Source organism: Neolamprologus multifasciatus, chromosome 23 (assembly GCF_963576455.1).
Source record: "Neolamprologus multifasciatus chromosome 23, fNeoMul1.2, whole genome shotgun sequence".
Lineage (NCBI taxonomy): Eukaryota > Metazoa > Chordata > Actinopteri > Cichliformes > Cichlidae > Neolamprologus > Neolamprologus multifasciatus.
The window spans coordinates 16,254,885-16,281,113 of record NC_140460.1 but is presented as its reverse complement, the minus strand read 5'-3'; the positions used below and the strand labels follow the sequence as shown (position 1 = coordinate 16,281,113).

Genomic DNA, 26,229 nt, shown 5'->3' with positions numbered 1-26,229 from the left:
ACTAGTTCATGCATTTATTACTTCCAGGCTGGACTACTGCAATTCATTTTTATCAGGATGTCCAAAAAACTCACTGAAAAGCCTTCAGTTAATCCAAAATGCTGCAGCAAGAGTACTGACAGGGACTAGAAAGAGAGAGCATATTTCTCCTGTTTTGGCTTCCCTTCATTGGCTTCCTGTTAAATCCAGAATTGAATTCAAAATCCTGCTCCTCACATACAAGGTCTTAAATAATCAGGCCCCATCTTATCTTAATGACCTTGTAGTACCATATTACCCTATTAGAGCACTTCGTTCCCGCTCTGCAGGCCTACTTGTTGTTCCTAGAGTATTTAAAAGTAGAATGGGAGGGAGAGCCTTCAGTTTTCAGGCCCCTCTTCTGTGGAACCAGCTTCCAGTTTGGATTCGGGAGACGAGACACTATCTCTACTTTTAAGATTAGGCTTAAAACTTTCCTTTTTGCTAAAGCATATAGTTAGGGCTGGACCAGTTGACCCTTGATCCTCCCGTAGTTATGCTGCAATAGATGTAGCTGCCGGGGGGGATTCCCATGATGCATTGAGTTTTTTCCTTTCCAGTCACCTTTCTCACTCCTATGGTGTTAATAGACCTCTCTGCATGAATCATATCTGTTATTACATCTCTGTCTCTCTTCCACAGCATGTCTTTTATCCTGTCTTCCTTCTCTCACCCCACCGGGTCGCAGCAGATGGCCCTGAGCCTGGTTCTGCCGGAGTTTCTTCCTGTTAAAAAGGGGAGTTTTCCGTCCCACTGTCCGCCAAAGTGCTTGCTCATAGGGGGTCATATGATTGTTGGGCTTTTCTCTGTATCTATGAAGCGCCTTGAGGCGACATTTGTTGTGATTTGGCGCTATATAAATAAAATTGAATTGAAATTGAATTGAAAGTATAAGCTGTTTCTGCTGTCGCTTCTGATGGGGAAATGTCAACTCACTAGTAGACAACCTTGATGATTTGGTGGCACTGTTGAGAAATATTGAGATGCTACCGGAAATGTTGTCTGCTGTGCTTTGTGGAAAAATACCTGACTCCTGTGTAGACTTATTGAGCTTCACTATCATGTGATCAGAAGACGAGCAACAAGAGCAAAGGTGTTCTTTCAAATTTATTGTGAGAACTGCTCTTAATGAAAAGTAAAGAATGTCAACAGTTTCTCTGATTGTCTGCTCGATATCTAACATTTTTAGCAGTTGTTACTGTGGAAGTTTGCCTGACTGTGTGCCACATTCCTGTGATGTTCTGCCCTTTTTACTACATGAATGCCACTCAGAACATCTTGTCAAGCTCATTACTTCACTGACTTGAATCTTTGTAGGTATTTCAAAGTCAAGTTTCTTAAGTTTGAAACAGAATTAGAAGTTTGCTTTTCTTTGAGCTTGAGATTCTGCATCTAACTTGGTTCATTTTCCTGAAGTTATGCTTGGATATTTCTCAAAAGCATATAAACGTTCTACTTAGCACACACGATTCAGTTTGGAGATGTAAATTCACACTTAATATCAAATTATAATACATTTTTGTGTGACAAATAAAAGAAAAGTAAATATCATATTTATTCATTTGTTTTTTTAATCATAGATCCTGTTAAGAATTTTAAGGGGAGCAATTACAGTATATTCAGGATCAACTGAGAGAGGATACTAAAGGTAAAAAGATTTGAGATTAATTATATTAATAAAAAAAGTTTCAGGAGTTTATCACCTTTACGTGACATACTTTTCCACTTTGTGCTTATTCGCCGCCTAAAAATATGCTTTGTATATTTTTTGATAACTGCAGTGACATAAGAAATGCTGGTTTCTGCAGCAAATGAAAGGTCATGCTGGTAAAATGGATGGAGGTGGCACTCTACACTTCTACTCCATGCAGAAGCTTTGTACTTAAGGAGCTCCCAGTGTGTCTGTGGTGGTTTTGGGCCTTTCCAGGTCAGTTCCTGCCAACATCTTGGCATGTCAGCATCTCAGTAGGTGCTCTTTAAAGACATTTTTAGGCTTGGCTCAGAGTCCATTTAACACCACCACCACATCCCACAAGATTACACTGCCTCAGTGAATTGTACATCTGCTGCAGGGAAATGTATTATATTCAGTGTTAGCCAAGCTTTTGATGGACACAACTCTTTGCGACACAAATGATTATTAATATTACTTTGAACACCTACATTAGCGTAATCCTGGCAAGCTCATTTTTATATGTAAATTAAAGCTTTTCTTATGGGACAATATACAGTTCTTCGTGTATAGTCGATAAAAGTATAATTTCAGTGCCTCACAATTCTCGGTGAGTAACCAGATCACTATATTTGAATGTCCATGTAACTGGAGCCTATGTTTAGGACCAGGGAACCACTTTCTGTGATTATGCAATGCGAGCAATTATGTCGGAAAATTTGCATTTAAACAATTTCAGGGATATTCATGCTAGTTAATGGATAAAGATTTCTGTATGTAATGTGCCTTTCCCTTCAGCTCTTTCCTAGCGTGGCACAGGAAAACCCCCAGTGTCTCTTTAAAATCAAATGGATGCAGATTTTTCAAAATTGCAGCCAATCAGTGATAGAAAATATTAAATGTGTCCTTTTTGACACTTTTCTCTCCCCATCTTCTTAAAAATCACTGCCTAATTGGCAAAAGAAATGTCTCTGGAAGAAATACTTTGACAGCTTTTCACCATCTTTCTAAAGGTTTCACTTCTCTCCACTATTGTTGCTGAAGACTTTTTTTTTTTTCTCATGATATTCGTTCTTCCCAAGGACAGAAATGTCTTTTTTGTGTACCCTGTAAATGTGTTTTTCTGCAGTTTATATTCTACATTAGTTCAGCTCAATTATTGACGTATTGGCAGATGAACTAATGCTGCGGGGATTAGTAACAGCGGAGATCGATGCCAGTGTTATTCAGTCTTATCTTGCTGGCAGCAAGAGAGTGAGGTGTGGGTGTGGGTTTTGTGCTACAGCAGCTCACGGTCTTTTGAGAGGTACCCATCACAGGTGGCTATATAAATATAAATAAAAATAATGTTGGCATTGTACTCATAAATATGTTGAATTGGGGTGTTTGACCATAAGTGTATAGAATTACCGGATGAATTTGAGGCTAGTTTTAACAAACGCTGATCCACATGTTCTGAAAGGACTTGCTGTGTTGCAGCTTAAATATTTTTTTTAAATGAAAAATGTACACAGTCCAAATTTACAAGACACTTTTATACATCTTTAGATAGACCAGGATTTTTTTTAAACAAAAGGTGGCTGTCACAATGAGACAACTTTGCTTATTTATTTTTTTTTAGTTTTCTAAAGATGCAACTTTGCTGCACAGCCCAGGATGAACAATTTCAAGCACACTCAGTTTGTCGGATGGTGCCATACAATGATAGTTTGTTAATTTTACTACTTTTGGTATGTCTTCATTACTTTTGCTGCACTCTCTGATGAAGAAATATACATCACACTAGTGGAAACTCGCATTGTTCCTTCAAGTCCTCGTCCAAAAAAGCTATGTATTTGACTTCGGTAGTATTTTACAATTGAAACCTCTCCATGGGGAGTTGCTGGTTTGAGTTTCTAAGCTTGATGCTGTTTGAACAGCTCTTTCCCAAACAAAAGGCTTGTGAGTTCAAACTCACTCTCAGCTATTTGCTTGTTTACTTCTGCCTTATCTTTATTTCTGTCTGAATGAATCTCACAGGGCGTGAACCCTTGAGTATAACTGAAATGCTGGAGTCATACTAATTTCAATATGCCATGGAAAAATTGAAAAACAAGGGGAAAATGTTGAAATGAATAAGCTAATTCATATGCAAAATGTGTACAATATAGTAGGAGTACAGCTCAGCAGTAGCAAATTGATTGCTATTTTTTTATAGCGTTACTTCTTATTAGCCATTAGTAGGACATGTAAATATTTTCCCCTTTGCATATTTTACAGTATAAAATATGACAAAAATATCTGACATCCCCTAGCTAAGTATTAAGATATGTTTTAAAACTATGGGAATATAAGAATAAATGTCAGGGTTGTTGGTGAGCAGCTATCCAGACACCGGAATCAGATCAATGACGTCCCTCCAGAGCAGAAGGCGTTCAGTGGAACCTTTATGTCTCCCCAAAGGATCTTCTGTCCTTGAAGAACAATGGAGAAACTGCGCAGATTGATTTTAGATTGCATTGATAGCACACAAGTCCATAAGCGCTTTCATGCACAAACCCACACTAACGTCAACGGAGAGTGCGTCACAGAAGTTGTGGTTCAATTTTGCCGTCGTTACTGAGGCCGAATTTTAAAAGGAAATAGAAAAAATCATCCTGACACCTCTGTGAGGTGATGCTTCCTCTGTGATGCTGTTTTGGAAAGTCGCCTTTTCCTGCACGTCCTGTAGATGGAGATGTACACACAGAGACTCCTTTGGATCCACACACACACACACACACACACACACACACACACACACACACACACACACACACACACACACACACACACACACACACACACACACAGTGTGAAAGAAATGTGACCTAAAGCCAAATCCCAAACAGGGGGAGGCGTTAAGATTTAGAGGCTCAGTTCTGGAGCAGGGCACTGAGAGCCATTCCCTCTACTCTGCATCAATATGAGAGAGAGCTGGGCGGGCAAGGCCGACTGCACCAGAATAAAACACTGTCGTCAAGCACCGTCCATTTATGGCCCACCAAATGTGATTTTTCTCTTTATAGCTGAAATATTAATGTTTCTATCTTGGTATACTTAGAAAGAAAACAGCAGTTTCCAGGCCCTGAGCTGCCAAGATAGAAGGGCATGAAAAGAGGTAGACTGGAGAATTTAACAAGTAATGCATTGGCAAATAAAAGGGTGGGTAAAGTATGACCTTCACTCGGTGACCACTGTAAAACATCAAAGCCAATGTAACAGACATAAACAAATTCAATTCTTTGCCGTGTTTATTAAAAAAGCATACAGAGCATTAGATGCTTACAGTTGGCATTATTTGGTAAGTGGGTGAAACCGAAAGGCTAAACTGACTGAATTGATACTTAATGCAACAAACTGCTGCCACAACTCGGCGATTACTTCATCAGGCTATCGGTGAGGTCTTTTCACGATTGTTTTTAAAACGAAGTTATTCAAATACAAAAACTGCACTCAATCAGTCATTGGTGCATGAATACTTTTAAGTGTTGCATGTGTACAATAAAATCACTCTATGGATGTATATGTATATTTCAGTGGCTGATGGGACTTGTCCATTTCTGGTTTGTGGTTAAACTCTAACAGACCTCAAATCTGTGTATTTTCCACATTTACAGTCAGTTTATAGAAGTCTTTTGCAGCGTTTACCAGGATTTCCAGACATTCTCAGAACAAAATCAGCGCTGCAGTCTTTGATTGCTTCCCTTTGCAGGAGCATAATCCTAAATAAAGCCATCCATAATTTATTCCACATTAGAAATGGTGGCCGCAGGGAGATTTTTCTCCACTGCAAAACCACTTTCACTTTGCATCTGGGCTTTTTTAAGTCAAATTCATGAAAAGTCAATGTGAAACCTTGGCAGTAAACAACTTATGAAGTTGAGTGATGTTTTGAGGAGGCTTTAAATAACTGTTTGTTTTGGGGTCTGTTGAGAGGCAGAGTGGGGAGTATGTAAGTAAGCCCTTAAGGCATGTTGATTCGGATTGATTCTGGTGAGACAAAGGTCTATTTAAGTAACCTGATGGAGGCATTAATAGTGAATGTTTAGCTCACTGTTTTCCTTGCATGCTTGCAGCAGTGGTCAAAGATTCGTTTGGCCAGTGTGTGGTTATCAAAATTGTCTGTTAGATCAGCGGTCCCCAACCCCCGGGCCTCAGTCCGTGAGTCGTTTGGTACCGGGCCGCGAGAGTTGAGGCTCAGGTGTGAAATGTATGGTTTTCAGGGTTTTCAGCGTTATTTTGTTATCGTTTTTATCGTTAACTCAGTTTTCCTGGGTCTTTTCACGTATGTTATGAATAAATCTTCTTTTCTTTTGGTACCGGTACTAGTTTTATTTTGTTGTATTTATCCGCAACACCCTAAAGGCCGGTCCGTGAAAATATTGTCAGGCATAAACCGGTCCGTGGCACAAAAAAGGTTGGGGACCGCCGTGTTAGATGACCTGAAATTTATTGTTACAACAATCCTGACTCCCAGGAAATGAAATCATCAAACACTTTTATTTGCCCAATAGTTTATGATCAGATACATAAACGGTAACATTGCTGCCACCTTCTGCTAAACAGTCTGGGAGATGCACATACTGTAGGCAGGATGCCCTCACCATCCTGCTTATTTTGAAACCAAGCTTGACCAGAGTATGATGGGAGGGTACAAACTAATTGTTGTGCTGCTAGCTAGCTTGGCTGACAGGTTGTATCAATGTCACTGTGCTATAAAATGATGCCAATTTTGTCTGGTGAAAGAGTGCCTCTAACTCTTAGTCTAATTAAATACTGAAATGGCACCTACTTGTCATTCACCCTTCAAAAGGCATAGCCTTAAGCTTTATTGCACTTAAATTTACTCTAGTTCAAAAGTCATGAAGGGCAAGATTAGTATTAAAGGCTTAAATTAGTTTTCTACAAAGCTGGAAACATATGTTTTCATGCTGAAGTGGAGCATTTCAACTTAGGGGTCTTTAATTTGGCTTAGATTAGTGCCACCCTCATTGACATTCTAAGAATTGCAGTTTTTGGTATTCCCAGAGATTGCCTCTTAGTGCTACTATAGATAGCAGATGCTAGCATGCAACTCTAGTTAAGCCATGTTGCTCATCTCAATCTGATTCCCCACAACAAAAACTGTTTTGACTCCTTTCCTGGTTGCGTACTTTTGGACATATTATTCAACTTTTATCTCCCACTCATATCATAGCATGTCTCTCTCAGTTGCCAGGAAACGCAAAAACACACACGTACAGTGTGTAAAGTCACACTTGCTTCACTCACATGGGATCTCTCACTTTGTAATGAAAACATATTCTCTCCTCTTTGTTCCTCCTCTCCACTCATCTTCTCCTTTCTTTTTCATTCCTTCTCTCTTCCCTCCTTTATGTAATTTCATCCGAATCGATGTGCTGCTCCAGCAGCTCCTTCAGGCCTGACGTCTGACTGATTGCTCCACACAAAAGCCTGCAGCTAAATAAAATAACAGGGCAGCCCAAATTAAGTTTATGCACCTTGATAAGAGCTCTATTAAGTCATTGTGAAACAGGCCCGAATGTAGCTTTAGCCATTACATCAGCCACACATAGCAATGCTACACACACACACACACACACACACACACACACACACACACACACACACACACACACACACACACACTTTTAAATGAATCTCATGCACTGAGCTGTGGAATTATGTTTGAAGGTAGATTATTCACGGAGAATCGACTACAATTTCACGGTTTTGTGGAAATAATTAGCGTGACATTTATTCAGGCTTTATAATTGGTTAAGATTCCAGACCCTCACCTCTAATAAAGTTGTCATTGAACCTTTAATGCTACTCGCTCCCATGACAGCAAGGGAATATTGCAGCCTGGTGCAAGGGGGTCAAATCACTTGGAAGAGGACAATGTAGTTAGGCCTGTGGTGCATTTGTGTTAGGGTGGACCATATTTTACTCAAGCAGTCACCCCACAGACTCACCCATTCTCTCTAATGTAACGTGCTCCACCTGTGGAACGATGAGGAAATTTCTCAAAATATTACCAATTATTTTGTTCTTACACAAACCTCACGATGGTTTGTGTAACCTGGGTGATCATCTCCTCGCTGGGAGCTCTCCAGAGACTTGACCACTGCTTCAAAGTCTTAGATATCCTGCACCTAAAAATGTTTAGCCTTCTTTTCTGTCATTACTTCTTTTCCAAATTGTTATTTTTCCTTGGTTGAGGTGAACAAAATCCTTCCTTGTTTTAAAGCTGCGCATTTGTGGATTGCTGAGAAAGCTGGAGTTTTGTTTCATTTAATGTGCGTGACTAGAAATTGGGAAAAACTTTGGACTATTATTTTGCCTTTACAAGAAAGTAGTGAGACCTGCTGTGATGTATGGTTTGGAGACTATTGTACTGACAAAAAGACAAGAGGTGGTGGAGTTGAAGAAGCAAAAAATTGTCAGTGGGATTGACCAGGAGGGACGGGATTAAAAATGAGTACATGGTTGAGTCGTTCAGAGACAAAGTTAGTTTGAAAGGCAGGGCCCGGATGCTTTGGACATGTACAAAGGGGTTTGTTGATGTATCGGACAAAAGATGGTGAAGATAGAGCTGCTAGACAGGAGGATTGGTGTGACAGAGGAGGATGTTGGGGATAGGATGAGAGGAGGCAGAATTTATGGAACTTATGGTCAGGTTTATTTGAACCGCATTTATTTTTCATAATCTTATGCTACTTTCATGGACACAGTCAGGTGCCATGTCACTAAGGAGGGGGAGATTTTTTAATTCTTAGGACTAACATTAGATCAAACAACTATGAAATTACCTAAAAGCATCAGCTGAAATATGTGTCTAGGACTTTGAAGTCATTAAAACCAGTTCTGCTGTCCTCCTCTTCTCTCTTTTCCATTTTTCTAGTCTTTTTCCACATTTTGCTTTTCAGCCCATCCCTTTTTTTTCTCACCTCTAATTAACTTGCTGCTATTATTATTATTTTTTCATTTGTTTTTAACAATTCAATTCAATTCAATTCAATTCAATTTTATTTATATAGCGCCAAATCACAACAAATGTCGCCTCAAGACGCTTCATAGATACAGAGAAAAGCCCAACAATCATATGACCCCCTATGAGCAAGCACTTTGGCGACAGTGGGAAGGAAAAACTCCCTTTTAACAGGAAGAAACCTCCGGCAGAACCAGGCTCAGGGAGGGGCGGCCATCTGCTGCGACCGGTTGGGGTGAGAGAAGGAAGACAGGATAAAGACATGCTGTGGAAGAGAGACAGAGATTAATAACAGATACGATTCAATACAGAGAGGTCTGTTAATACATAGTGAGTGAGAAAGGTGACTGGAAAGGAAAAACTCAATGCATCATGGGAATCCCCCGGCAGCCTACATCTATTGCAGCATAACTAAGGGAGGATTCAGGGTCACCTGGTCCAGCCCTAACTATATGCTTTAGCAAAAAGGAAGGTTTTAAGCCTAATCTTAAAAGTAGAGATAGTGTCTGTCTCCTGAATCCAAACTGGAAGCTGGTTCCACAGAAGAGGGGCCTGAAAACTGAAGGCTCTCCCTCCCATTCTACTTTTAAATACTCTAGGAACAACAAGTAGGCCTGCAGAGCGGGAGCGAAGTGCTCTAATAGGGTGATATGGTACTACAAGGTCATTAAGATAAGATGGGGCCTGATTATTTAAGACCTTGTATGTGAGGAGCAGGATTTTGAATTCAATTCTGGATTTAACAGGAAGCCAATGAAGGGAAGCCAAAACAGGAGAAATATGCTCTCTCCTTCTAGTCCCTGTCAGTACTCTTGCTGCAGCATTTTGGATTAACTGAAGGCTTTTCAGTGAGTTTTTTGGACATCCTGATAATAATGAATTGCAGTAGTCCAGCCTGGAAGTAATAAATGCATGAACTAGTTTTTCAGCGTCACTTTAACACTACTGGTCTCCTTCACCCCAATTTCCTCTTCCTTGTTTTTTTGAAAAAATGTGCATAGTGTTTTTGTGCACTAAAACACCAGTTGCTCTTGCACTCATGTTTTGGCAACATACAGATCACACTTACTCATCTTACGAAATGATATGACTATTGTTGTTCACGTCAGGTGCGCTTCCAGCGTGGGTTTTGTCTTCTGTTTCTCAGCCTGGGATGGAAAATGTCAACAAATGTTGTCAAATCCTGTTTGATGCTGCAGAAATGAAAATTAGACATCACAAATACTCGCCTGACATGAAATTGCAGAAAGTTTTTCAGTTCTTGAATTTCTTTCATTGAAACCTTCCATCTTTTACTCCAAACGGTAAACACGAAACCCGTTTTTCAAACGACATTCATGGAATGATTGACTTTTCCGGGAAAATAATCAAACGATATCCTCAAAGCAGTTTCATCTGTGTTTTAAAACCAAGTGGCTCAGGCCAAATAAAAACCTCACTGAGCATATGGTACATATACAGGGCATGAGGCGACTGTAAAAGTTTATGGTTTGATGATAAAGTTAATGTATTTTGCATTCTTGAAAAAATAAACAAAGGTCAGTAAGAGAATTTAGATACTGCGTACAGTAAGTACAGCTGTTCTCTGTGGAGTCGATATTTGCATACTGCAAATATTTTGTACTTCAAAAAGCCAAAGGCCAAAACTGGAGTGCTGCTGAAAGCATCATACAGCACAATGTAACCTAAAAATCAAAGTCAACAAGTGAGTCATGTCGGCACAACATCTTTGAGGAGGGATCAAAGATCAAGTCAAAGCCTACCCTCCAGCTTGATTCAGCACAAAGTGTGCTCTGTACACTTTCTTTATGAGCACTCTGTTATGTTGGCGGTTACGGTCAGCGCTGGAAAAACTGAACCAGCTCATTTCTTTAAAATGTGGATAGTTCTCAATTCAACTCTTTATTTCTGGGTTACAGTTTTTTCACAACTGCAAAGACTCATTTCTTGAAACCTTCCACCCTCTTCTCTAAACTGTAAACACAAAGTTCAATTTTCAAACTACATTCACAAAACTCAAAGTGTTCCCAAACAATCAACAGCTTCATCTGTGGTCAAAATCACACATTTTCAGAATTTACAGCCTGTAATCACATCACCGATACTGAGCATTCGTTACACACTACTTCAAAACATAGAAAGAACAATATAAACGCAAAAGAATCTGCTGAGATTTGTGTTTTAGTCTTTATCCTGTGTCCCTCAGGCCACGTGTGGGGGGAGAATGTATGTATAAAACATATGCATTCACTGTATGTATTACATGGCTCATACGACATGTCTGTGGTGTGATTATAAACATGATAATTTATGCATTTTTATCATGTAGCATAATTCTAAAATCTTAATATAATAAAGGAAATCTCTGTCTTTTGTCCAACTTGAAATATCAATGCTTATTTTTTCTCATTTTTTCTTTTCACATTTTCTTATCTATACACTTTTTACATTTTACACTTGGTCTACACTTAATAGGCCATTATTAAGAAGAATAAAACTGTTCAAAACCAGCAAAGGAAGAGGTGACTGACTTCTGATGAGTTGGGATGACTATGAGGAAGGCTGTGCAAATGCTCTAAACCACGGGTGTCCAACTCCAGGCCTCAAGGCAGGTGTCCTGCAGGTTTTAGATGTGTCCTTGATCCAACACAGTTGATTTAAATGGCTAAATTACCTCCTCAACATGTCTTGAAGCTCTCCAGAGGCCTGGTATTGAACTAATCATTTGATTCTGGTGTGCTGACCCAGGGTGATATCTAAAACCTGCAGGACACCGGCCCTCAAGGCCTGGAGTTGGACACCCCTGTCTAAACTATTCTGAGATGCTTACAGGTATAGTCTGGATATTTTGAAAAAACAAGTTCCAGATAATGTAGAGATGATCTGTCGCGATTATAACTATTTCAAATGCTGTCCCATAACTGCAAGAAAACTAGCAAGAGGCTTATTGTTCAGGCCAGAAAATGACTTCATCAGAACCACAGACCTCCAGCTTGCTAAACTTGGTTTGGAAAAAAGACATTAGTCTACACGGGCTGTGTGAAAGTAGAAAAAATAACTATTTACTTCTTGTGTCACTTCAAGTCATCCATTGCTGTTGTAATTTTGTGATATCTTTTTAGAAATTTCTTCCTGCTGCAGTCACACTGCCCTCAGTCGTGTTTCATGCGTCCCTTTTGTGGCCAGGCTGGACATTGCAATTTTGAAGTATGTTACTAAAATTGTTCAATTTGTCCACTAAGACCTCCAATTGTACTGCAGATTTTTTTTTCCTGTCTCTCAGTCTGTGCTGCTGTGCTGTTTTCCAAGAAAAACTCATTCAGGAAACGTACACTTGGAATATTTTGTTGGATGACGAGTTACAAGCTGAATATGTGTTGCCAGCACAGTCTCGGTTCCTAACTCAGTTCGTCTTGTTTGTGGCTGCGTGCAATTTTTGTGGTCTTCTTAAAGTGCCTTGGTCATTACTGGTACACCTCAGTTTATAATTTGGCATATTACTAGTAGATCAACCACAGATGTTTCCAACCTACGAATTTGGGCTGTGTAGTAAATTTGCCCTAAAGTATTTTTGCAATTTAGAAACAGTTGATAGCATCTGAAATATTAGATGGGAAGTATAACAAAAAAAGTCATAATTTGCACAGCTTTGCTTGTCTGATTGCTGATGAAATGTTGGTGCTCTTCATATGTTTTAGTGTTTTTTTTTTCCCCTTTGCACATGTTGTGGTGTCAGCATGAGAAACTAACAGCAATGCTGAAAGTTTGTTAGATAGCAGAGTTGTTTCACTCGATGTCAATATAAACCTCCAACCTGCTATCTCTCCAGGGTTCGCAAGTTTAAGAGATTAAAAAGTGCTTTGGTACCTACAGCGGGGCAGGTGCACCATAACAAGTGCTTATACATAACTTGTTTTAGAAGTAAGAAATAAATGTTTTTCTTGATGTAACTGTCCTGTCTTGTTTGTGTGTTACGGTGAAAGAAGTGATTAACTTCCTGCACAAAGAAAAACTTGATGTTTCTCTTCTTTTATTTAAAACTAGGGAAAAATGTACTGCCTGAGATGTAAATGGTAAATGGCCTGTATTTATATAGCGCTTTACTAGTCCCTAAGGACCCCAAAGCGCTTTACATATCCAGTCATCCACCCATTCACACACTGGTGATGGTAAGCTACAATGTAACCACAGCCACCCTGGGGCGCACTGACAGAGGCGAGGCTGCCGGACACTGGCGCCACCGGGCCCTCTGACCACCACCAGTAGGCAACAGGTGAAGTGTCTTGCCCAAGGACACAACGACCGAGACTGTCCAAGCCGGGGCTCGAACCGGCAACCTTCCAATTACAAGGCGAACTCCCAACTCTTGAGCCACAATCGCCCATGTAGATGCCCATGCCAATGTAACAGAAGGCCTGTGTGTGTGCATTTGTCTGTGTGTCTCTCAGGTGGCTGTGACATTTGCAGTGGGGTCAGAGGTCGGCCTTCAGAGCAGCAGTGACTTCAGTCAGATGGGAAAACCTTTCCTAATGGGTACAGTGGCTCTGGGTAAGCTTCAGCTTTGTGCAATAAAGCTCACATTCTTCCTTTTTTTTTGTCTTCATCTTTTTATCATTGTGTCTTTGTGGCCCTTTTCCAGTCTGTTGTACTGCAAAGGATGTTGAAGCTAATGATGGTCTGACTTTCCATTCCAGCTGCTACCAAAATTGGAATTTCATTACATGAACAGATCTCCTAAGAAATGAGAAAACAAGTTATTTAAATGGGCTTCAAGTGTAACCAAAGCATACCTTTGAACTCCTGGCAGAACCCCATCTTGTGGTTTCTCCCACAGTTTGCATGATCCTCAGACTGTATTATGAATACTTGGAGTAGATGTATCTATAAGACTTGTTCCTCTAATGCAATTTCCAAGGAAAATATAAAGGAATCAGAGCCAGCTCGAAACTTTTGCCCAGTACTGCACCTGATGTGTGCAAAGCTACTGTTTGCACAGGCTGACTATTTGAATTCTAACTGATCATTTGACTTCACTGCTGTTTCACCACTTACTCTTGTCTCTCTTTACTGCAAAGATACACTGAAGAATGAGACTTTACAGACATAACAACATAAAAAATAATGAGCCAAGTCGTATGTGCAACAGGGAATTGCTCATTTCAGTATAGCTGGGAAGACCTTACTTGATTCAGTTTTCCAGAAAATTGTGAAAGTGCAAATATCTCTTTCAATAGAGGAAATACGAAAGAAAAGCCTCTGGTCCTTTCGGATATAACAGTTGGCAGGGACGCCAAATCTACAGTTGCACCAAGTAGATCTTGTCAGCTCAATGTTATTCCCAGAATTTGGGAACAGAACCATAAAAATCACAAACCTTATCTAATTTAAATTTGGTCAATTTATTGTTCAAGGTCATCTTACAAACCAGGCTGGTTATAATACTAGAAAACTATGAGCTGGGCCAGGATGAGCAGTTTTCAATAGTTTCAGTGGAAAAGTCCAGTTTTAAAGCACGAAGGCAGCTCATCAAATAAGGGACAAACCCAGCAGCATGTCCAGCATTTTTCGAGTTGTTCACCCTGATTTTTGTTCCTCGGAGTTGGACTGGTGGGCGTTTACTGTAGCGTCTTGAGTGATTTGCAGAACATTCAGAAGAATCAACGGGAACTGTGGTGTGTGCAGAGTGCCATCATGTGCTGACTCCGAGTGCTTTTAGGTTTGTTTTTTTAACCCACACCAACACAGTCTGCTTGTCAGCTGCCGTATTCACCAGATTTGCCTCGCTGTGACTTTGTCCCAAGTGAAAATTTAGCTGGAGGATCGCCAATTTAACACGCTGGAGGAGACGCACGCAGGCATACTCGCATATCCTGCACATCCGAACAGAAGGGAAATATTCAGAATAGACACAACCAAAACAAAAACTGTTTTCACCCTCTATCACTTGTTCTTGTTTTGTTTTGTTTTTTTCATTTTTTGTAATCTCTCTTTTCTACAGTCAAATGATACAAACAATAGAAGTGCTGGAAAAGTCAAACTTTCATCTTTACATCAAAGATTTTCTTTTTAAACAGGGGAATTAAGAACATAAGAATCACTGCTTCTGAAGTCCAGCCCTCGTCTAAATGCAGTTTTCTTGTTGCAGAGGTCCTATACATGATTGTTCGTTATTTAAACTTGGGAACAAACATTTAGCGTCGACAGAAAATCTTTAATTCCCTTTAGAATACGAATCTATTAAACTGTTTATATGTGTTTATGCTTATTTTAAACATCTAGTGCATCAGCTAGTAATGGATCTGTGACATCATGATAGTCTGTGCTGATTTTTGCTCTTTGTGACCTCCATATGTCCAGTCTGCTCTTTTTCACTCTTTTCAACTTTTTCTTTTCATCCGTCTGTCTTCACTTTGTAACATAGAAATAGAAATAGAAATGAGCACTGCAATATTGGCTGTCATTTGAAACCAAAGTCTGTTAAGGAATTACTGGGAGATGGAGCCCAGACATCAAAGTCCTGCCTGCTGCCCGGCACAGATGTGTGTTGAACTTTGTGTAGTGCAGCCATCAAATTCTGGACTACAACTACCTACTAGTTGTCCAGCCACCCAACGATATGTCTGCATAGACAGATTTTTGCCACTTCTCCACATCCCAGCTTGTTGTTAGAAGAGGAAGCCTGTGCCCATTTAGGACGCATATTGGCAACACTTCTGGGAAGACGTAATTTCATCCATCTTTATATACAGTGTTAAATGTTCACAAAGCAATGACAAACTTTGAAGTACTTCAGCAATTTACGTTGAAACTAATCACTACATTTTATGTTAAGCTTCTCCTTTCACAAAAACACATTTTCAGAGGATGAGTCAGTGTCTTCGGTTTCGCTGCACAGCCTTAAATATCAGACTAAAGTAAACAGAAGGTAGAATATCCCAAAATGATTCTAACAAAAGTTAGAGCAAGCTCATACAAAACAGCTAAGACTCACGCTTAACAGATGGAGGTAGCTGGATGGAGGTGTGTGTGTGTGTGTGTGTGTGTGTGTGTGTGTGTGTGTGTGTGTGTGTGTGTGAAGTGAGTACTCTGACTTCCTGAAGTAACTGCAACACATCAGCTGTGGCAGGCTAAGGGGTGATTGCTCTGTTTCATTAGCATCTCTGTGACAGCTCTGACTGTACTTCCTACCCGCTTCCATTACTTCAGAGAGCCATTTGAACATGCAAACTGCCAGCTATGACAGCTGCTTTGCAGTTTGTCACTGCTAGTTGTGTGGAACAGTATACAGAACAACTTTAAATCATTTTCCCAAGATTAAAAATGGATTACTTTTTCTTCTGAAATCTGGTCAGGATTTTAAAAGCTTCTCAAACAACATTCAGACTATGCTGAAACTCTAAAACTACTCCCCCAAAACCAAGACTAATGCGGTGCAGCTCAGCAGGGTGGGACCTATTACTCTGCTACCTTTGGAGACTGATTTCTCTAAATGGAATTTTAAAGGGAGAAAGTGCCATGATATTGAGGAACTGAACTGCAAACAAGCAAGGAAACTGTAATTTTGCAGCTTGGTGACAGCGATTGATTTGGCTAACATAGAAAAAAAATACCATAATTGCAAAGACAAATCTTCAGATCTTCAGAAATTAAGTTTTGCAAAAAATGGATCCAACATATCTGCTGCTTCTCATGATGAAATATTTAGTGAGCATAAGCCAATCACATGGCAGCTTTGGGAGCTGCTCTAGCTGTCTGACATGGCCACGCCCCTTATAATGCAAACTAAGCCTTAATAAATGCTGTACAGCTGTCGTTAAATGTGAAGTCGAACCAAATATAGAACAGTTTCTTTTACTGTAAAAAGTGCATTTTAAAATGGGAATCTCACTTTTGAAACCAGAGGCCTCTCAATGAACTGCTTAATTTTTGAGTTGCTTGAATTTAAACTAAAGTTTCTGACAATAAATGCTAATAAAACAAGGTGGGATTCATGATACCAGTATTTCCATAATTTAGTTTTGCTTCCTTACTAAGCTAATACTGTTGGGATGTTTTTATTTCAAGCAGTGATATCTGGAAACCTATTTGGGTATTTTCTGTGTCTCCCTTCTCATATTGAATATCAACATTTTTGTGCTGTGGAACAGTAAAAAAGCCCAAAGATTACAGACGGAGGTATCATATGAATGACGCGCTGCTCTGTTTTTGGTCTTGACAGGTGGGATTGTAAACGTGATGCCTCTGCTCTTCTCACAGATCTCACACAACAGAACACAGGTAAATCTAATCTTGGGACTGCACCTGGCACTACCCGCTGATCTGTCGACTCAGTGTACTGAATTCAGAAATGGCTTGGGAAGCACTGTGTTCGTATTCTTCAACATGAGTTAGTAGTAGAAAGAGAGAGCGAGAGACGGGCATCACTGTGAGAAATAAACTAGAATTTTGGAGAAGAATTAGGACTGAAAGGCTCTTACACAGGTGGTCAACCATATTATTATTCTACTGATGGCTCCTGGTATTAAGCTCCAGCACTGAAGCAGAAAGGTTTGACAACAAAGTGTTCCTTAACTAGATAATTGGAACATTTCAACTCCTTAATTAACGCTGATGCAAACAATTTGTGTAGAAATATTAAAGAAATATTAAGTTATTGTGAGACCTTACTCATCAAGTGTTTGGAGTCGACCCACTGTCATAATCGGGACAAAAATTGCTCCATTATTTTATTCCTTTTAAAATTATTTCACAACACTAAGCTGTTTTACTCTGATTTTATATTAATATATGACTTTGCATGCATCTAGATATTGGATATTGGATATACGGTCCAGACATATGCTTTGCAGCCCTGAAATTTTGAGATGTTACCTTCATGATGGTGCATTTGGAAATGCAGGTGTCTGGCACGCTCAGGTTGGACATTAAACAGCTTTGCCGGGCTTCCTACTACAAGGGTCATGTGCCAAATGGTATATAAGAAAAAACAGTTAAACTCATTCGCTTAAATCAAATGTCGTATTTCCAGTATCTCCTATTGAGTGTTACGAGAGGAAGGAAAACTGCCTCCAGCGGGTCTCTGTGCTGTTTAAAAGGCATGCACTGCAGATTGCGGTGTATGCAGAATAACAGTCTGCTGATTCCAAAGAGTTTTGCCCACTTCCATACAGAATGATGGGAAACTAGACCCCAGGTCTCAAAATAAAGAATTCTTGATAGGTATTGTTTGTGGAAGAAAAAATTCAGGTTTCTTTTTCTGTATCTCACCATTTCTGATAGGCCACTAACCCTACCTGCAGGATGGGTCAGTCTTTATTGGTCAGGTCAGAAGTAATGCTGTTAGGTCACGGCTCTTTCCCAGCCACACAGTCTAGTCTTTTATTGACCAAGCTCCTGTCTCAGACTATCATCTGGACACATGCAAAAGCATTTATTAATATAAATAAATAAGAGTAAAAGGGCTTAGTGATTAACAAAAAATAACATGAGACATTCTATTCATTTACTACACGTCTAGAAAACCAGGTAAATTAGATGCAGATTGATTGCTTTTTCCATTCTTCATAAGTGGAGATATGCCATGTAACTTTGTTGCCATTCCAAAATCCTCCAATTGAAAATATACATAAAGACAGAAGAATAGAAACACACTTACTACTCTGAAATGAAAAAGTATCCTGATGTAAATATCTTCATATCACAGGGTTCCTGACTAAAGGCCTGCATTTTGCTGCAGTAATGTTTCAAAGCCATTGTCAGAATAACATAGAATCTTTCATATAAACAAGCACCTGCATGACTACAGAGGCTAGCATCTATGTTGGAGTCATTGTTTTTAATGTTATTTTGAAGATGCATATTTTGCTTTGAGCATATGGGTAGTTGACAAATATAACTAACAATATTTTTGTTTTATAAAAGATCATATTGAAAGAGAAAATTAAAGAATATACAGGTATATACATTTTTGAAGCATTTATACTGTGTTTCAACCTAAAATAACTACGTTTTTAGAAATGCATGTATGGAAAAAAAAAGTCATTTACTAAAATAGTTACACAGTTATGCCAGAGGTGTTTATCAGCTTTTTTTAAGCATGTTATTTATAAAAGCTGCCCCTTCTTAATTCATTGGGTGGCAATTACATGGTTACATGCAGTTGTTATTACATGATATTTACAGTTAATACATTTTAAATCGGGCAAAAAAAAGTTTTAAAAATGAAGTAAGGTTTTATAACAATAGGTTATAAAACCTTTAAATCAAAACAAGAAGTTCTTAACCATGAGGACAGTACTAGGTAATTTTTTATTTCTTGTGATACAGTAAAACTGCCATGTCACATCCACAGCCCATATACAAAGAGTCAGACCCACAAAGATGCTCTCTCTCTGCCACTGATCAGTTTGCCGAAGCATCATTTAGATGAAGTGCACAAATGACTGGAATAGTAGCAACTAAGTTTGCTTTTGAGGAACTCTGTATTATCACCTGTGCAGTTATGTGATTATGTAGTGCAATTGTTCCACAATGTTCTCCTGTTACGCTGCTTGAGCCGGATGTTGGTTATCGTGTTCTCTTTAGATCCTGTGGTTTCGGAGAGCAGTGATTGGCGGTCTGACAACCTGCACTGTGCTCAACATCCTCTGGTGAGCACTTTACTCGTTATTTGATCTTTGATTCTTTATTCCTTTCCAGATATTGGTTGGCACAGTTTTATCATGGTTAGAACTGTGGTCTGAAAAAGGAAGGTTTTCAGGTGCTGTGGTTTTCATTCTGACATGTATGCCAGGTTAATTGAGGATTCCAAGTTGACTGTATGTAGGCTTCTCTCTTAGCTCTGTGATGGACTGGCATCCAGTCCAGGCTCCAGGTTTCCTTGACTTGAGTACATTGTCAGTTGGGATATGGTCCAGTCATACTGCAACCTTGGAAGAATAAGAGATTAACAAAGAAGCATGGATAGACTTTCCAGTCAGTTAAGAGTTATAAGCTATAGCTCTATTTATATTTAATTATCTTTTAGCTCCTTCCTTTTCTTTTGCAGTCTCTGTGGAAATAAATTGCTTTTTCAGTACTTACTAAAATGTAAGGCAAGCAATTGGCACTTTTGCTGCTTCGTAACCATTAACTATAGAAATTCTCTTCCCCCAGAAGACCATCTGGTGTATTATCACCCAGAGAGCACAACAGGGTGCTGGACTATTTCTGTGAACAATGACCACAACCTGCCCACAACCTACTCTCAACCTGGTTGAGGGTCAGGTACTATTGAGGAAGGAAACTGTGCAGGATCTTTTAGGCACAATCATCATTAAGCTTAAAGTCTTTGTCGTTTATTATAATTTTGCTAGTAGTTATAGCAAATAAGCTTTTACTGGGTAATTCTGCATAAGTAAGGAATAAGTGGCTGCAAGGCTGCCTTCCTAAGAAAGTATGAAATAGTTCAGAAAGAATGATTTAAGCCATATGCCAAATGTCAACTGTTAAAGCTGTATACGATCCAGTATGATTGACATAGGGCATTATGGCCAGATGGTCACATATGACCACTTCAGGGTCACATACGCTGGCTCTGAAGGTGGGATCCTCTGAGGCCTTCAGCAGACGTTTGAAGAGAGCAAAGAGTAAAAGCAGCAGCAGCAAGGACGGTGGCCCAGAGTTTAAGAAGGCCATCTGGCAAAATAACCATCCACAAAGGACTAGAAATGCACCAGAGAGCACAGACCCTTCACTGTCTATTGAACCCCCACTTTGCAGCTGAAGAGTCAAGTGCATTTAGGAAGAATGTTTAGTCTGCCCTTCTCGCGACAGAGAAACAAGCCTCAACAGGATGGAGTTTGGAGTCACACTGCACCTGGTGTATATTTAAACCGGTATTTAACTTCCCTCTACTCAGTAAATAAGTCTGTAAACATAGTGAGTAATGTAGGCAGCCACTGTGTGGTTAATTTTGTTCGTCACCCAGCACAACAGAAATATATTACCTGAGGAAATCTGGTCGTATCTCACAGTGTGTGTCATCCCGTCCATTTGTGGAAAAAAGTCAACTTTTTATTAAGGGGAAAAAATGGAGAAATTTTAAAGGAGCACTCTGCCAATTTCATTTTATCTGCTTGCCTTATGGGCAGTCTAGGATATAACTAAGCACTGCTGTAAAGGTCAGGATACTCCGTCTCTCCCTATTGTTTTTTTTAAATCTGCCTCTCAGGCTCATTTCTGTTCTCTTTTCTTCTATGTTTCAGTGCTTGATCGTATCTCCTTTAATGGCACATTTTCATGTGTGCTGGCACTACAGCTTAAAACAAAGTGAGGCGGGTATGCACGGCGCAAAATCAATCAAATCTGGAAATTCCGATCTGGAAATAATTGGGTTTGGCAAGGCGAACACATGTTAAACTTAAGCAAATACAATGTATCACTGCTGCATGAGATGCTCTCTGCACACCCATGACAAATTTCACTGAGCTACAACCCACAATTGGTTGTATCTGACCTTTGGTGTACTTTACTGATCGGCTTCTGGCAAAACAACTTGCAGCAGCTCCACACAATAAGTCTCTCTCCTCTGGGATGCTTCTCTAAGATTTATGAGCTTCAGGCAGCATTTTTTTCTTTTCTTTTTTTTTTTTTTTGTTCTTGTTGTTTTGTGTTCAAGCTATACACCAGAATCTGAAAGCAGTGTTGCGTGGCAAAATAATGCTCTATAATAACAGGTTTTTCACAGGGGGGCTCCATTTATTGAATCATGATAACATTTCAGAGTTATTTCAAACAGGTTTGCTTTTCCTTCCACATATATAGATCCCTTTGGTCAACACACGTGCGCTGCAAAAAACCTAAACTCAGCTTATATATTTAGTTTTATAAATACACTTTTAGAGACCTATAGCACATGACCCTCAGCTAAGTGTTATACTTCACATGGGTACAACAGGCCTTTACATTATTTTCCGGTCGCTGGAGGTTACAGAACGCATTGTTGAACAGACAAACAAGCATTTTCATGCAGCACTGAGGTTATTTCCTCCACCGTGTTGACTTAGTATGACTCGCAGTAGACCCAAGTGAGAGGAAATGCACGGTAAGAGAGTTTGCTAATGCTGATTGTTTGCAGCACTGCAAATCTTCATGCCAAGAGGCTATGTTTTAAGCGTGTGATCCCAGTTTAGTGCAGCCATTACTGGAGGTCACCACCCAACAATGTTTCTTTTGCCTACAGTCCTCTTACTGATGGGAAATAAGTCACACTGAGATTACTTTATGCCGTCTGAGGGCTTTTCTCACAGAGGTAAAGTAAATTTATTTGGTTCTTTTGCGAGAGTTCAGCTTCAGTTTGTCATGGAAAATTGTGTTCTTGAGCAGTACTATAAAACAGCTCTGACACATCAGGGCATCAACACAGCGATACAGTGCACGGTGTTATCGGGCATGGGGACATTTGCAGTGTGTCCATCAGGCTGTGGTATCAGGATTGCTCTGGTCAGCCCACGTATGCTCAATCCGATCCGGGCAGTGCGGAGGCGAGGCCAAATTTGGAGCTCGGTCTGATCGAGCTGTAATCCTGAGACATTTTTGTAGTGTAACTGGGTGCGTTGTCCTGCCAAAAGATGCCACTGCAGTCCGACTGTGCCATTGCCGAGGGATGACACTTGGCCGGAAATACTGTAAAGAGTTCTGTAAAGTAACTCCCACACAAATATTGCATTGTAACAATCATCAACTATTCAATCAATCATCAACATTATTGACTTCACCTACTGTATCATTGACATTAATCAACACACACATATATATTGCATCTCAAACAATAGGAGGTTTTTTTTGCATTTTATTTAATATATTTGTTACACAAAAACTAACATACGAGCCATTTTAGTTTTAACCTCCTAGGACCTGACATCACATTTTGGGTTGTCTAGACCAAAATACTAAATTTAGCTCTACAAGGGCCTGATATTCATGTAGATGTTATACTGCCACTGTTCTATTGAAATTTAAAAGAAATGTCCTCATATGTCATTTTTGTCAAAAACAAAAATCAGGTAAAAAAATGAAAATCTGGTAAGTCTTTGTTTTTACATTCATCAGGTCCCAATCAGTTAAGTTAGGTTGCTATTTAAACAGTATAAGTACTATGTATCTGTCTAGTTTTGTACATGCAACTACACTCATGGGAAAGACTGCAGACATAGTTATTCAGATAATGAGCATCGACACCCTCCATGAGAAGGGTAAGCAGCGGAGGGTCATTGCTGAAAAGCCTGACAGTTTGCAAAGCGCTGCCTCGAGGTGAATTAATGGAAAGTTAAGAGGAAGGTAAAAAGATGCAAAAGCTCTCGAGGTTCCAGGATGACTGGAACTTCGAGAGAATTCTCAATTAAGTGGATGCAGTAATTTGTGTCCTTGCTTATGGTGCCACGGGGTGGCTGTAGTCAGGAGGTCATCTGCTAATCGTAACGTTGGTGGTTCAGTCCCTGGATGCTCCAATCTGCATACTAAATGTCCATGGATAAGATACTAACCCCAACTTGCTCTCCGGATGCATCCATGAAAGTGTGAATGTTAAGCACAAAAATATGTATGAACAAGGCAGATAAACTGCTTTGAATGCTCCAGGGGAGTAAAAAAACACTATATAAGAATCAGTCCATTTGCCCTTTAGTTTTAGAAAACGTATTGGACAAATTAACAGTTTCCATTTAGAGACAATGGAACAAACTCTGCAGTCATTTTACTTTGAAACAGATGAAATGCTACCACAAAGATAGCATTTTGCAAAACAAAGTTTTCAGTTTAAATAATTTGTCTCCTTTCAGGTGTGTAGCTAACTCTTTTTTGCAGTTTCTCCCACACTGAAATGAGATCTGGATAAATCATTGCCTCAAACTGATGTGGGACTTAGAAAAACAAATTAACTGAACGCGTCCTTTAAAAAGAGTTATTGCTTTCTTTAAATCCCATATGTCACTATGCTGCTGAAGGTTTAAACATTCCCCAGTATTTGAAAGCTCAGCTGGAGCTGAACTCAAAAGTGAATGTAATGCCCATGAATTGACCTTATTTGTTTCTTAAAAGCTTAAAGTCTACTTCTCTTGGTTACTATAAGTTGTGTGGTGGTAAAAAGCTCTTTTACTGCACGAATGCAAATCTGCTCTCTCCCCTTTGCTCTCTTTCACCACTCTCACTTATCACACTACTTCTTTTGGGGGTCCTGTTCCTGCTTGACGTCCTGGTAAGCAATTTCCTCTGCCTCCATTTTTCAGACCATAATTTTGATTGATAATTATCGTTGGGGACATAATTCTGTTGAGCCACCCTGCAGAGTGAAAGACTAGTAGAATAAAATAGAAATGGTGTGTTGTTGGGTGCATTCGAGCGTAGCCACAACAAATGAATGGATAAATCTCTCAGAGCTGCACTCGGCACTGCCGATTCAAAGAGACCAACAGTCAGTGCCGCAGAGAGAGGAGAAAACTTGCTTGTTCGTGACTGGCTTTCTCTCTCTCTCTGCAGCTGAACTTTACGGCCTTTGGTTTCAAACAAAGAACTTGTGATTTGTCTTCTGTTTCACAGTCTGCCGTTTTTGGTTTTAAAAAATCTTCAAAGACCACTCGTATCCTGAAGGATTATCAGGCTCATTTCCACCAAACTTTAAAAACCTTGACACTCCAAGTGGAAATCCAAATCAGAGGCTTGATTCGGCCTTTTGGCCGGCCATGTTTATCACTAATAATAGCACATTTAGTGGGCACAACAATGTCTTGTGAGATTAAGAGTCTTAATGTGTCTGGCATCACCATTTGTGTAGTTTTTATGACTGGAAATAGCTTTATTTTATTCAGCATGATACCCAGATTAATGAAGTGTATCAGTTTGGTTATATCATAATTGAGATATTAGTGTAGTTTGAATTATTACAGAAATATAATGATTATTTCAGAGAAATTTCACCAGTTCTCAAATATATGTTAAAGAACAGATGGTTCCAAATAATATGCCGAGTCATGACTAAGGTGCACTGAGGCATTTTCAGGTGTGCTGTGACATTTTCTGACAACCATATGTTATTATCACAATACATGACTGCACAAAAACTCATTTATTTACTAACTGCATCAGTTCTCTTAACCTGAGTTTGTCATCTTTGGGGAGTCCTTGGCTAATGCTAACATTATACCGAGAGAGTTAAAGAGATTCTTGGTAATCAAATATTCCCTCTGAGACAAACTACTTCAGAAGAGTGCTGCATCTGAACAGACAGACAGTATTTCTGTTTGGGCAGTGTGAAAATACCTGACCAGCTGATGGAGGTCATCTAGAGCCTCATCCCATGATGTCACTCGTGCAAAAAGTGTCATGCTAGGTCCAGATGTTGCAAATGGGCTTTTAAATGTGCTGTCATCTAACAATTAAATCCAAAGAATGATAGCATGCCAGATGGCATAGAGGCTATTTTTGGCTATAATGAATACAAATAGGACTTGGGCACCAAAGTTTAATAACCAGTGCTATAGCATATTGACATATTATAATATTAACAATTCTTCCTTATTAGATTTATGTCTAGAGCTGATGCACTAATCTTTGCAGTGGGTCAGTGCAGAGTCGGATAATATTTTTCAGACTTGTGGCGCATGTGCTGACAATGGGAAACCCAAAATTCAACTGTTACTCGATCATACTACAGCCGTCCCCACCAGATATCACTTTGAAGCTGATGTTTGGTTGCTAGCTACCAGGCTCTGGTTGCCAGGGTAACCATCTAATGTATTTACCGGGGGTCCATCATATGCCAATCACTGATATACTGCCCTTTCAATGCTAGTCTTATCAATCGCTCACCTTAGGGTCACTTCTTGGACCCACGTGACTCTTGTCACCAGTAATTTTCACCCATAGTTGCTTGAAGATGCTGAATGACTTTCTATGTGCTGCCATAGATTGCTTCCAGTGTGGACACAGATTAATACTCTCAGAACTGTATGGTGTTTTATGGATCAAGTTTTCATGCACTCAGTTCCAGGTTTAAAAGCAGAGATGCTAGAACAGCTTGTTTCAAACAGTGGATAGACTGAGGGGTTGCCTTGTATGAGATTTTTTTTTAAAAACTACTTTGAACTACTTTGAACTGTAAATCATATTAAGCTACTCTAGTAGGCAAAGATTAACAAAAATATGGAGCTATAAATGAGCAAATAACTTGTGGTCCCTTTTTATTCGCAAAGCTTTTGGATTGACTCATTCTTTGTGAAACAGCTGCATTTTCAGACTGACAGCTCATTAAAAGGTTCCTAGCTGAGACGGTTGCCTTGGGCTGTGGTTGAAATTAGAGTAACATGACAGTATAAACGTTGTCATGTGTGGCACAGTCACACAGTGATTTGTTAGCACAGATGTAACATCTTACACCCTAATTTGCAGCACGTAATTTGCAAACTTTACAGATTCAAAAGGTTGGTACAGCAGTCATATATTTGATAATTCAAATGAAATAATAATTTATGTAGGCACTTCTATTTAGTTC

General features: G+C 39.5%; 1 protein-coding gene across 3 annotated transcripts in view; it reads left to right on the top strand.

Moving 5' to 3' along the window:
- LOC146491291 (uncharacterized) overlaps positions 1 to 26,229 on the top strand; it is a 142,032-nt gene that overhangs the window by 46,556 nt on the left and 69,247 nt on the right. For all 3 annotated transcript variants that reach the window (XM_085150626.1, XM_085150627.1, XM_085150628.1), the window contains 3 exons: positions 13,151 to 13,250; positions 16,921 to 16,979; positions 19,287 to 19,351. In XM_085150626.1, the coding sequence (XP_085006752.1) occupies positions 13,151 to 13,250; positions 16,921 to 16,979; positions 19,287 to 19,351 (224 nt within the window). The remainder of the gene's footprint in view (positions 1 to 13,150; positions 13,251 to 16,920; positions 16,980 to 19,286; positions 19,352 to 26,229) is intronic.